Source organism: Furipterus horrens, unplaced genomic scaffold (assembly GCF_987537825.1).
Source record: "Furipterus horrens unplaced genomic scaffold, mFurHor1.1.pri manual_scaffold_12, whole genome shotgun sequence".
NCBI classification, from domain to species: domain Eukaryota; kingdom Metazoa; phylum Chordata; class Mammalia; order Chiroptera; family Furipteridae; genus Furipterus; species Furipterus horrens.
In genome coordinates, this window is record NW_028327182.1 from 98,276,230 (window position 1) to 98,290,079 (window position 13,850).

The window sequence follows — 13,850 nt, forward strand, 5'->3', positions numbered from 1 at the left end:
TCCCCAAATATACTATTAGATGGAAAATTCCAGAAATAAACACTGGGGCATGTGACACCCTGCACCGCCCTGAGGGCGGGTGACCGCTCACGCTGCCTCACGCCTGTCCCCAGCACCGCCACGCTGTGAATGCTCGTCACCGTCCACGCGCCCTGGCAGTTCTGAGAGCGAGCGCGTCCCGGTAACTCCTGTTACAGTGCAGGGGGGTCACTGTTCCGTTTCACTGGTGGATCGTTTACGTTGTTAGTACCTTCCTGCGCCTGGCTTTTGTATCAAACGTCACGACAGGGAGGTAAGTGTGGGACCACGTAGCACGTACAGGGTGTGGTACCCCCTCAGGCTCCAGGCCTCCCCTGGGGACCTTGGAGCGTGTCCCTGTGGGCAAGGGGGCGTGCGAATCGTCACACGCTGTGCACCCGGCCCCAGCACCTGTTCACCTGGTAACTGGACGTCCGTCCCCTGGGACCCTCCGCCCTTCCCTCCGGCGCTCCAGCCCTGGCGGCCCCCGACTAAGCATCCGTTTCTGTGAGGCCCGTTTTCCTAGATCACACGCAGAGCGGAGGTCATGCACAGCTGCCCCTGCCGGGCTTAGCTCACGCGGCAGAAGGTCCTCAGGGCCATCCATGAGGTCAGAAACAGGTCATTTCCTTCTCTGGCGTCATAAAAATATTTTCCAAAAGTAGAAACAATATTCTCAACAGTACTTTTAGGAAATAGTCCTCAACAGGAGGGCCCAAGACCCTCTTCCTGTTAACAGCGTGGAGTAAACGGTCCTGCAGGTGGTTGGAAAAGCGAGTCAGAGAACGGAGAGGGGAGGCGGCCTTGGCCCACGGAGAGGCTGCTGCGTCCCAGGAGGACGAGCTGACTTTGTGGGCGCAGCTTCACGCAGTGACCTGTCAGTCTTGTGTCTCGTATTCGACTTCCGTTCGCGAGCTGGGGCGGCCAGGACGCAGCGCCACAGACTGGGTGACGGGGACGGCAGAGGCTCATTTCTCACAGTTCTGGGGACCACAAGTCCAAGGCCAAGGTGCTGGCTGATTTGTCCCGAGGCCTCTCTTCATGGCTTGTGGACACGACCTTCCCCTTCTCCCAAGGCCACAGTCCTGTTGAATGGAAGCCCCGCCAACCCAGCCTCATTTAACCTTGATTAGATCCTTCAAGGCCCCGTGACCAAATCCAGCCACGATGGGGGTTAGCATTTAAGCAGGTGAATTATGGGGAGACCATTCTGTCCACAGCCACGTGGAATAATTATCGATCAGTTCATTCCCTCCTGTATTCCCAGCTGAGTCCCTGCTCTGCAGATATCTGTGTTGCCAGTTTAGAACAGGGCCATATGCTTGCGTGCAGTGCCATTAGCGTCCCAATGAAATGCCAGCGCACGTCCCTGAGCAGACGCTATGCCAGCTCTCCCGTGACCCAGTGACGTGTCCGTGGGCAGAAGCAATGCCGGGTCCGCTCTAATGCACAGATAATTGGATAATCAAGTGCTCAAATGTTGGGCCTAATTGTAGAGCAACGTTGAAAAAAACCAGCAGAGAACACTGTCTGCATTCAGCACAGCTCAACCCCGTTTCCTTCTCAAAGTGCTGATCTGTAAGGCCGGCGCAGGAGGTGCGTCCTCGTGGTGGCGGTAAACCTAGAACATCTATTGTTGGTAGGACGTAGTAACTGCTATTCAGCGGAGAAATCACACGTAAAACACGTGTCCTAGAGAAGGAGGTGCAGGGTGTTTATTGCCAAGCTCTGAGCAGAGCTGTCTGGGACCCCCTCGGAGGGAGGGTGAGCTGATGCTCGGGGACTGAAAACTAGAAGTGCGTCACGGGCTATGACAAGCATTTCCTTCTGGTGCAGCTCACGCCTTCTTAGGGAAGACATCAGTAACAGGGCCAGTAATTTATTAAATCTGCTCCCTAGTTTCTAAATCCAAACCGGCTTCTCTCCTCTTCCGTGGGCCCCGCTGTCGCCCCCCGAGGGCCGGCCACCCAGTGTGCTTTGGCGCCAAGAACACACGCGTGACTGCACCCCTGGCTTTTGTGGCCGAATTAAGAAAGCCCGGAAGTGAAGAAAGTGACCCTTACTTTTTACCCCATTCGTGATTTTTCTGTCGACGCGAGAATCATTCTAGCAATACTCACATTTTGTCTAAATTAGCATTTTTTAATTTATCTTTTTGCAACTCCCAACTCATTTCCAAAATAATTTGAAGAAACATGTCTCCATTTTCCTTTCTGAAAACTAAAGGCAAGGTAGCCCCGTGTTTAAATGCGGCGCCAGCTACCGGCAGCAAACGCCTTTGAGTGGCTCTGTGTGTGGGCGCGGCGGTTTTGTTCCCTCTGCAGCGGCGGCTCTGCAGCGGCAAGTGCGACTTTGGGCGGTGCCGGCCCGCGGTGGCCGGTGTGACGTGCAGGCCGTGCAGGCAGCGCGGCAGAGACCGCTGCTTTCCTTCCCCCCCCCCCCCCCCCCCCCCCCGGGCAGTCCGGGAAGCGCCCAGGTTGAGTCTCCAGCACCCTGCAGGGGCCGCCCCAGACTCGCGCGCTCTTCTGTTACCAGCCATCGGTCTGCGTTGCTGTGTCCCTGTCACGGCATGACTTGGGTCTAGGCGTCCCCAGCATTCAGTCCAAGAGAAGCCGTCCCCGGCTGTGCTCAGCCCAGGGCTGCCGGGCTGGGATTCCCGGCCTGCCCTTAAGGCGGGGCGCTCTTCCTGTGGCCGCGCGCGCCTGGGAGCCGTCGGGCGTCTTCTTCACGGCGCCGCCTGTGAGGTTGGCAGAGCGCACGGAACCTGTTCCCAACCCCTGTTCTTGCGGCCGTATCGCCCGTGGTGAGGGACTCAAGGCCGTTATGATACGTAAGCTGAGCTCGTGTCTTCGGTGGTCTTGCCGGCTAGGCAGGGAAGACTCTCTTCCCACACAGAACAAGCCACCTCTGGGCCCACCGCTGGCGTGTCTGTGTCCCCGACTGTGGGCATTGACCGGAACGCCCTCCAGAGATTCAGTTCTGAGTCACTCCTGCAAACGTTCCAGGGCGCGAGAACTGGGAACAGAGTGGGAGGCTGCTCAGGAAACCTGAGTGCGAGTGTGCCCTTGGCCGCCGGAGACCCGAGGGCAGCCCACGAGCACTTTGGGAAGGAGGCCGAGAGACCTGCGGAGCCGGGGGCAGAGGCACCACCATGTACTTGTCAAAACCCACGTCCGCGCCTGACCTCCGTCGGCTCCAGCAGCCCGGCAGGGCGAGCTTTCACGCTCACGCTCGTCCTGAAGACCCGCGGCCCCTTCTCCCCACCTGCTCGGCCCCAAGTCCCTGCGCGCGGCAGGGACGCGCCCCTCCCTCTGTCCCCAAGCGAGCGCTGCTTGTCCCTGACGCTGACCCCGGGCCGCACTGACTGCCCTCCGGCTCCAGGGCCTTCCGGCTCTGCTTCCTCCTCTCGGTGCCCAGCAGCAGGGCTTGGCCAGCCGAGGCGCCCGGTTCCCACGTGGGACACGGTGGTGCTGAGCTGGCCTGAGTTCCACGCAGGAGGTTCAGAGACAGGCCTCCCAGCTAAGCCGCCTCGGGGACAGCAGCCGGCCGTGGCCGGCGCGCACTTTGCCCCGTGACACGCGGCTTTCCTCTCTGCCGTTGGCTACAGTTCCCACAAGCTCATCCTGGTGACAGCTGAGTCTGCAGCGCTCCGTGCCGCGTCTTAGCCGTTTGCTGAGAGCTGCCCAGAGCTGGGGACACTCGTGCTTCCTGACACTCCCTCCGTTAGTCGGCGCCCCCTGACCTCTTCCACGCGGCTTCCATCTGCCCGTCTTCCTCTGAAATGCCTCCACGTGACGTCACCCCCATGCGTGCGTGGGCGTGGTCTTCTTTGTCCACCAGCCTCGGTTCCTAGAACAGGGCCGGACCCACAGCTGGCCTCCCGGACGACGCCCGGCTGAGTAATGGACCCGTCGCTTCAGCTCATGCAGGCTGTGCAGTTAGCGTTGCAGGCAGAGCCGTCCGGTGCATCTGTAACCCGTTCGCGTGTTAACGCAAAGAGGTTGAGTCTGCAAATCTGCTCTTTAGCTGGAGACCGTCTATTCATTTTGTTCCATAAGTGAGTTTTAACATTAATTAAAGGGGAGAATATTCAGATGGGCACACGGATGTAAACGTCAGTAGGGCACGAACAGCCTCGCTTCTCTGTTCACCCTGAGAACCGCGCAGGCTAAAACAGGATTGCTGTTCACACTCCCCGGTGGCATCCGTGGGCGGCAGGCAGCACGCGTGGGGGCCTTCGGCACGTCTGCACAGTCAGCACATGTGTGTAGCCACACGTGTTCCTTAAAAGACAGTGAATTAAGTACTTTTCTCTCAAGTTTAAATTCCACGTTTCCTGGCTTTTGTCGTTGAATTTTAGACGGATGGACAACGCTTTTCTAACCTGTTTGTGGAGAGAATGTGGAGTCAGCGTCATAAACCACATGCCCATCGTCTCACTCGTCAAAAGCTTCTCACTGTGTGTTTGTAACGGTCCGTTTGTCTTTCCCGTGCCCAGAAATTGAAAAGGGGGGCTGCGGGGACCCCGGCGTCCCCGCCTACGGCCGGCGGACGGGCAGCAGCTTCCTGCACGGGGACACGCTCACCTTCGAGTGCCAGGCCGCCTTCGAGCTGGTGGGGGAGCGCGCCATCACCTGCCAGCGCAGCAACCAGTGGTCCGGCAACAAGCCCGGCTGCGTGTGTGAGTGTCCGCCACACCCAACATCGGGGGGGGGGGCTCTCAGGGTCCCGGGGGCTGCAGGGAGCTGCGGGGACCGGCACCCCGTGCCCTGCGGTGTGTGAGGCCCCCACAGCGCACGGCGTCCCGGCGTGTCCTGACACTGGTAACGCTGGGACCGCAGTTAGGAGCCTGGGCTGCTTCCTCAGGAGCAAAGTGCTGTGCCCAGGAGGGAAGAAGTACTTCAGGGCCCATTTAAAAACAGGATTTTATTTTTTATAACTAAATCCAGCAACAGCCAGAAAATGCATATGAAATTATGTGGAATAAGAAGCAAAACTATACCATAGAAATAAATCCAACAGGCGTTTTCCACAAAAAAGAAACATATATATATATATATATATATATTTGAGTGTGTGTGTGTGTGTGTGTGTGTGTGTGTACGATTTTAAGTACATGCTCTTAAAAGCCAATTTCCCAGAAGACTTTGACAGCGTCCACCCAGAACGCGGTCTTGCTTTCCAGGCTCCTGTTTATCGATAGTTACCCTGCAGCTGCTAAAACAAAGACGTGACTTGACAAGCACCCACGTCACGTACAGAGGCAGAGGTACCAGCGGGGGCTGCCCAGAACCGCTAGGACTTGCTGGCCGTTGTCCCTCGGACACAGACATATGTTTTCACAGTGCTGTCTGCGCTGCTGCAGGCAGAAGCGTGTCCCTAGAAACGCCGCTCCGTCCCACACGGGTGTCTCCTTGGCAGGATCAGGTTGGGACCGAGCCTGAGCCGGCCCCGTGTAGGCTCTGCTTCTGCCGCAGGCGATGGAAGGTTCTAGCGGTGGCCGGGGGCTGAGCCGAGCAAAGCAGGCCTCCCAGGTGGGGGCGGGGCAGGGAGTCTCCCTCCCGAGGCCCCCGCTGGACCCCGGCTCTGAGCTGGGCCCCCCTCGTTTCTCCGCAGTCTCCTGCTTCTTCAACTTCACCGCGCCCGCGGGCACCATCCTGTCCCCGAACTACCCCGAGGAGTACGGGAACAACATGAACTGCGTGTGGCTGGTCATCGCGGAGCCGGGCAGCCGCGTGCACCTCATCTTCAACGACTTCGACGTCGAGCCGCAGTTCGACTTCCTCGCCGTCAAGGACGACAGCGGCTCCGACGTGACCGTGCTCGGGACGTTCTCGGGCCACGAGCTGCCCTCCCAGCTGGCCAGCAGCGGTCACGTGGTGCGCGTGGAGTTCCAGTCCGACCACTCCACCACCGGCCGCGGCTTCAACATCACCTACAGCAGTGAGTGGCCCCGGCGGCCGCCGCGCCCGCGCGGGGGCTGAGGTCCAGGCTGACGCGTAGGGGCCTTTGTGGTCGTAGTGAACACGGGGGGGGGGGGGGGGCAGTAGCCAAGTTCTAGACCGTTACCCCGGTAACCTAAGCCACGCAGCACTCTGTTTAGGGTGGTGTCCTCGTCACTCCTGCGTGAGGACAGAACCCCTCACACGTCTCTCCCTCTTTCTGGTCTCTCTCCCTCCCTTCCTTCTCCCTTCTTCCCTCCGTCAGTTCTTCCTGCCATCGATCCGCCCACCTGTCCGTCCCTCTATTCACTCACCCACCTGTGTGCATGGGCAACAGCAGACCCTCCATATCACCCTGCCCAGGCTCTGTAGCTTCAGCTTCACTGGAGAGGACACTCCAGCGTCATCGCAAGATGTCGATTCAACACGGGAGGAGACAGATACCGTGTCACTCCCGAGTCGGACTGCACAGCCATTCTCGGCGGTGCAGATAGACTCTTAAGAAGCTACACCATTGTCTCTCGAGACGGACGGCTGCCGACGACGATGTGTGCCCAGAAACACGCCAACAAAAGCACACAGCGTAGAACAGGGATCGTGGCGTTGGGCTCGGGGCCCCACCTCAGGACAGCAGCGCGTGCACAATGCCCACCTAGTGTGTGGTGACCAGAAGCTGACCGCCCTGTAACTCTGTGTCCTCATTTGCAAAATAGCTCTTAGTTAAGAACACCTGCCCGATGCATGCTTGAGGGAATAAAGGAAGACCGCAATGTTAACTGTGACTTAGACCTCACTCACTGCCTCCTCCTCTTAGGCACGGTGCTTAGGATGCGCCGGAATTATCTCCCTTAACGGGACAGTAACTCTGGGGTGTGGCCGTGACCTCCCTCGGTCTGTAAATAAAGACGGCCAGGCTGCCCCGATGGCCATGGGAGCAAACTGCCCTCGGCAGGAAGTTAACGCAGGGACCGGGGGCCTGGCCAAGATGTGTCTGAGCCAAGATCTGGGAAGAGCTGTCGGCTGCCGGAGGCTCAGACACAGCAGCTGCCTCTGGAAATCTGTCCGTCTCTCTCGGTCTCTCTCTGTCTCTCTCTATATCCTGTTTATTTAATATGTTTATCTGTCGATGAATAAGCAACCGAAACCTAGGGCAATACGTAGCTTTAGAAGCAGGTTCTGCGTCCTTCCCCGGCTGCGTGCAGGCGGTGGCGAGCATGTTTTCCTTTTCCTTTGCAGCCTTCGGTCAGAATGAGTGCCACGATCCGGGCATCCCCATCAACGGACAGCGTTTTGGGGACCGGTTCCTCCTGGGGAGCTCGGTTTCTTTCCACTGTGACGATGGCTTTGTCAAAACCCAGGGCTCCGAGTCCATCACGTGCGCCCTGCAGGACGGGAACGTGGTCTGGAGCTCCGCCGTGCCCCGCTGCGAAGGTGCGCCCCCCCCCACCTGTCTCCCAGTCACTTCAGCAGCCAGCAGAGGTGCTGCCGCTGTCCCGGGGGGCCCAGGCCGCCCCCGCTCTGCGGTGCACAGCGGGCTCAGCTGTGGGAGACTCGGTGTAGCTCAGGGCATGGGGGGGGGGGGGCATTGCTGGGCACCCGGGCTCCCTCTGCGGCCACTGGGCGCTGGCCAGGTACACGGCTGCCGGTGGCTCGCGGGCCACCTCCACGGCGTCTTCTCCAGGCAGGGAGAGCGCATCGGCATCCCGGTCCCCCTCCTTCTCAGGACGCGGCCACGTTGGATCAGGGCCCTCTGCCTTGTCCTCTCACGTAACTACGTCCGCGACGACCTTACTCCCACGTTACGTCCCGTCCTGGGGTTTGGAGTGAGAGAGTCAAACAGGAGTTGGGGGCAGGGAGGAACGGCATTCCAGCCACAGGAACGATGCCGATTTTAGTCCGTTCTTAGTTAACTACTTGGTTGCCCTCGGTGCCATTGACATAAATTCTGCCTGATTTTCTGCTTGACACTTGAGCTCTGGTTACCTATGTAAAAAAAAAACCAGGAGGATATTTATTCCCACTAACGTTTACTCCTGTAAAATACACTCATTTACTTAGGACGTACGCTCACACCTCCCCTGTCAGAGCGGTTCAAGCCCAGGGAGCGAGAGAGCTTTTTTAAAAAACGTGTCTCCAGTAAACGCCACAGAAATCCGGACTTGGGAACAGTGACTGTTCAGAGCAGGTGCAGGTGTGCGGTGACATTGAGGGGAGGGGACAGAGGTTCCCCCCGACTCCCAGCCCCCGGGCACAGCCTCCCCGCTGCTGACGTGTATCCAGACCGGTGACAGCGGACGACCCTGCATGGCCCTCGCCGCCTCCCAGAGTCCCCCGGTGACAGCAGCGTCACTGCGGGCGCCGAGTCTTCTGTAGGTGGGCCACTGCATGATGACATGTCCCCAGCAATATCATAGGACACACCCCCTCTACACCGAAGGTAAAATCCTAATGTTCGCACACCAGGACAACACGCGTCCTTAACAAAGCTTGCACCTCAGACATGCTTATTGTATGTTACCATGTGAAAGGCCGGGTGACATAGCCGTGTGTGTCGTCATGCGCCATATTGGAAATTTATATCTATAATTCCTTTTTAAAAATGAAAAGAGAGGTCACACCATATCATGAACTGCGTTTATGGGTGACTTTTTCCACCCCGTTTATTTTTACTTCCTCAGCTGTCTTCACTCAGCGGTATTTTTCCTACTTGAAGTGCACGGGAGAGACACACACAGGTCAGACGTGACCTGAGAGCAGGGGTCCCTCCCACCAGCCCCCCGGGCAGCGTCCAGCAGACCCAGCGTCCTGGCGGGAAGCCCCGCCCACTCGCAGGGCGCCGCAGTGGGTTGTCCCTGGCCGGGCAGTGACCTGTCCCGCCCCCAGCCCTTCTCCAAGTTTCCACCCTTATCTTAAGGATGGACGTTATTTTACAGCAGCGCTGGCCGATTCTGCTAAGATCACTGAAAGACGGCCTTGCTTCCACACTTTCCTAAGTCGCTAAAACCACTTGGTGGACTGTGAGCACCCCCCGGGGGTGGATAGTTGACACATGACGGGCAAGGGAGCAGCAGTAGAATTTCTGTTTTGTCTGCTTTATCATGTATTGTAAACGCATGGCTTCTGTGGTTTACACTCACGGGTGCTCGGCTGATATAACAGAGCAGGCTCTCACGTGCTCGCCGGCCCTTCTCCAGGAAAGCGCGTTGCTGTTGCCTGTGAGGCGGCAGCAGCGGCCCCCGGGAGACAGCGGTGCTGGCCGGCGCGCAGGCTCCTCTGGCCACGGTCCTCGCGGTGCGGGGCGGGCCGGCCGCTAGCGGGCCGCGCACAGGTCAGGACAGGAAAGGACACGAACACGTCACGGGTGATGGTTCATGTGACGTCAGAGACAAGGAGAAGGCACCGCGTTAAATGAACACGCAATGCTCCCATCGATTGGGAGAAACCCCGGGATGAAGCTCAGCACAAACCCAGCTCCGGGCTGTGAACGAGAAAGCCTTTAGCACAAAGGGCCCGTTAATAGTAACAGGTTTTTAAAGTTCATGTTACTGAGCACAGGTGACTTGAGAGAGCGCAGGTGGCCGGGGCGGTGGGCGCTCTGTGGCATGTGCAGCTGAGCAGGCACCCCAATCGGAGCGCCCGCTGAGGAGAACAGAAGCCGCACGGCAGGGCCTGTGCCGGGAGGGACACTCCCTGGAGGGGAACGAAAAGACGAAAACTGAATTGGAACGTTATGCTAAGAAAAATCACCGTTAGAAACGGTAACTCAATGCAGCAGTGAGTTCCTTGTTAGTATCGATGAAACAGAGAGACTATGAGTCTGATCAGGAAACGAGGAAGAAAGAAATGTTGAGTGACCATGACAACAACAAAAATACAATAATGAGGCCCGTTATCATTAATGGTTAATTTTATATAAAAAGCGATAGGTGCCCCATAGAGTAGTTGTTTAAAAAACCAGGATGGGCACTTACCCTGGCAGAATTTTCTGGGAGCTGGCCCGTCGCTGGATAAACCGCGTGGCCTCGGGTGGAAGGTCTCCCCCTTTCTTCCTCCTGCCTTGACCCCGCCCGAGCTCCGCAGCGCCGCTCCGCGTCATCCTGCCGCCAGCCCCCAGGGGAAAGGGACGGTGCACAGATGCGTCATGAACTCTGTGGCAACACATGTTTCAAGTTCAGAGGCAATGGGTGATTTCCTAGCAAAATATAAATTACTTCAATCAAAAGTGCAAAGTGGGACTAACCGAAGGACCGTGAAAAGAGAGCTGATAAATGATTAAAGACTGAAACAAACACGAGCATCGAAAAGCTGCGTAAGGCGGTTCCTGTCCGTCAGGTGGAGAGAGTTTCCGTGTGGGGGGCACGCGCCCCTAGAAACGTTAATGGCGGGCTGAGTCCTGTGTAATATTTCATAGAGCCAGCACTGAAATCCCCCACCCGGGCCGAGGATCTGCATGACCAGCAAAGCTGTAGAGGTCTGTCTAGTCAGGCAGGGCTCACTTTAGGAATCCAGACTCGGGGGCCGAGTCAGGGCACACGGCCAGTACATCAGAGGGACTTTCCCGCATAGACCTCACCTCCACATTTGCATTTTGTCCTCATGCTTGTGGGTACAGGGTCACTGACCCCCAGCCATTCCAGAGGCTGGGTCTCGGCCAAGCAGGCTTCTCTTCCTGCCCCTCGGGGTTTGGGGAGACCCAGTTCTGGGTGATTAGGGTCCGTGACAGATGTTCAGCTCTGGCCCAGAGTCTTGACATCATCATTTAATATTTTAAGATATCATTTTGTGGCTCTGAAATACAAAGGTCAGCGTGTCTCTTTCATCAGGATGAAGGGGTACACGTTCTCGAGGGCACTGTACCTCATGAAGTGATGCAGCAAAGTCAAGACGTTAATAAAAATGGTGTGTGCCGGGTTAGGCACATCCCCCAAATAAAATGTGTATAGCTTTCCTATATTTATGTGGGAACTAAGACGTTTAGAAAATGTGCATTATGCAGATTTAGAAAAAATTTACATATCAAAACAGCATTTGATCTGGATTTGCCGGACGCCTTTCTCAGAGAGCACTTTGGGTGGTTCCTTAAACGTGAACTCCTTCTTATCCTGTGCTTCACAGAAGCTCAATGAGCTGAGCTTCCATGGGAGCAAACTTGGCTTTGGTACTTGAGGCGGTGACCCCCGCGGTCCCCAGCTCGCTGACCCCTGCTCGCCTTTCAGCCCCGTGCGGCGCACACCTGACGGCGTCCAGCGGTGTCATCATGCCTCCCGGGTGGCCGGGATACTACAAGGATTCTCTAAACTGTGAATGGATCATTGAGGCAAAGCCAGGACACTCCATCAAAATAACCTTTGATAGGTAAGGAAAAAGCCCTTTTCTTCCTTCACTGGGACCTAATGACCCTCACATGCCGAATGTTCTTATTTACGTTCATCTGAAAAGTTTGACATGTGACAGCTCTTTATCGGATCCTGGAGGGGGGTTATGTGAATGGGTTCTTGAATCTCATCCTCTACGGCCTCGGTCGCTTGCAGCCAGGACTGCCCCGGAGCACCACTGCCCGCTCCCGCGGCCGGCCCCCGCGTCCCACTCTGGCGTGGGTCCCTGGGGGGGATGCACGTGGCTCCTCCTTTAGACCCTTAGGTGAGGAAGACGGCTCTTCCGTTCCGGGAGTGGCCACCAGTCCCTGGGGGCGGCCTTCGTCAGCAGGGCTGCGGGGACAGGTTGATGGCTGGTTAATCGCCTGGGGGGGAGAGGCCGCCGGGTGTTGTCTGGCAAAGCTGTGTGACGGTGTGTCTAACCGTCTAAAAGCCAGTCACGCTCTGAACCTTTCATAGCGAAACATGCTACCGTTTCTCCCAACAATGAACTCAACGTGAAGATTATAAACCAAAAATGTTTGTGAACAACCCATATGTTGTAAAACCTAAGGAAGCATCATGGTCGGGTGTTGCAACCTTAGTCTTCGAGCAACGTCTCCAAGAACGTTCTCCTCTTGTCTGGACGAGTTCTGGCTTTTAATATTCAGAAGCTCCTAGTGTCTCCAAACAGATGAATGTTCTTACTTTATTTTTGTTTTTCACCAATTTTCTAAGAACTAATGATAACCATACCGGAAAGGTTTTGAGCAGGAGTTGCATGATCTCTTCGTAATTATTTGTATTTGAAATTATGATTTATGTTATTATTTATTTTGGGTAGGATAATAATCTGCCCAGGAGAGTCTCTCAGAGGTAAAAGAATAATTGGGTTTATGTGTCTGTTATATTGGAGAACAGATCCCCGCACATCATCTTAGTCACTGGGAGGTGATTAACCCTGCACTCTGGCCACCCTGTTGTTCGGGAAAGACGGGGGAACTTTTGTGCAGATATTTCCGATGAGATTTATTCCCTGCGTCTCCAGACTTTTTGAGTTTGATTTCAGATAACCGAGGAGGTAGAGGGTCTTCAGAGGACACTTACACAAGCAAAGATGAGGCTGCCCAATTCCACGCAGCCCCGTGGGGCCTGAGTTCCTCTTTAGAGAAGATTGGGGGTCAGGGGCCCGTCCCGAGTTAGTGTGAAGATCCTATCATCATGCATTTGCAGGACCCCGTGGGGGGCGGGTTGTGACGTCTTTTGCGCGTCCCCAGCCGTGGGGCTGAGGGCAGAGCAAGGGCTGCCCCGGTCCTGGTCTGCGAGTCCTGCCTGAGCCGCGCCCCCATGGGCGAGCAGCTCCGAGGGCCCGGCCGACGCTGGAGGCCAGGCCAGCTCTGCGGGGACCACTGGGCACGTCGGGAAGTCGTCTCTGTGCCTGGAGCGGCCCCATCGTGGCCTCCAGGGGGACGCGGTGGCCTCAGTTGTGTGCAGACAGCCCGCGGGCCGGTCCTCTGGAAGGAAGCGTAGCGTGGCGTCCCCCTCAGAAGAGAAGGGACGCACTTTCCGGAAGCCGCTCCAGCTCCTCCAGCCTTTCCAGCAGCTCTTAGCAGCTCGAGCATTACCAGGCTCACCCCCCCAGCCCCCACCCCCCGGTGCTGGAAGGGTCCAGGATCTACTCTCCTGAAGAGGGTTTGAGGTGCTGGTGGCCCTCTGTCTTTAGACCGCTTCGCTGCAGCTGGGCCTCTCAGCACCACGTCAACCAGGGGATGACGAGACCCCCTGGGTTTCACCGTTGTTGGTAAGGGATCTAGCCGTCCTTCTGTTTTCCTAAGTCACTTTGTGTTTTGCCATTCCAGTTGACAGACTACTAGTCTCAGGTGTACCCTGCAGTGACCAGACACCACATGAGCCGCCAGGTGACCCCCCCCGCAGATCCCGCCTCGGTCCAATAGCACACGGAGCCACCAAACGCCCTTGACTGTTCCGTTTTTCCACGAACGCTCATCTGGCTGATGCGTTTTTATTTCAGAGCTGGTCGCTGTCCCCTTTAGCGTCCGTGATGTTGCCGACAGGGCATTCAGTCAGGGGGAGGGGCGTGCGGCGAAACCTCCTTTAGAAAATGTGTATTCTTAAATACTGTAGGCGTCCAACTTCGTGTAATACAGAGAACGGCATGTATTTTATTTCTGCTGCTCCACATGGGTGTTCGGTCAAGGAAGGGAGCTGTTACAGCAGCGTCTGCGCGTTAACGGGGCTCCACGTTTGTTTCTTTTCTGAATGACGCCCGTGCCCGCAGGTTCCAGACGGAGGTGAACTACGACACCCTGGAGGTGAGGGACGGGCCGGCCAGCTCCTCCCCGCTGATCGGGGAGTACCACGGCACGCAGGCGCCCCAGTTCCTGCTCAGCACCGGCAACTCCCTGCGCCTGCTCTTCACCACGGACAGCAGCCGGGCCAGCGTGGGCTTCCTCATCCGCTACGAGAGTGAGTCCCGTCCGGGTCCCAGTCCCCGCGCGCCCCACCCCCCAGGGCC

The 13,850-nt window shown here is 57.1% G+C and overlaps 1 protein-coding gene across 1 annotated transcript in view; it reads left to right on the forward strand.

Annotated features, from left to right (window-relative positions):
- The window catches only part of CSMD1 (CUB and Sushi multiple domains 1), a 601,662-nt gene that overhangs the window by 455,570 nt on the left and 132,242 nt on the right, over positions 1 to 13,850 (forward strand). Inside the window, exons 14-18 of the mRNA XM_090258247.1 lie at positions 4,517 to 4,699; positions 5,635 to 5,961; positions 7,197 to 7,391; positions 11,177 to 11,315; positions 13,614 to 13,801. Coding sequence (XP_090114373.1) covers positions 4,517 to 4,699; positions 5,635 to 5,961; positions 7,197 to 7,391; positions 11,177 to 11,315; positions 13,614 to 13,801 — 1,032 coding nt within the window. The remainder of the gene's footprint in view (positions 1 to 4,516; positions 4,700 to 5,634; positions 5,962 to 7,196; positions 7,392 to 11,176; positions 11,316 to 13,613; positions 13,802 to 13,850) is intronic.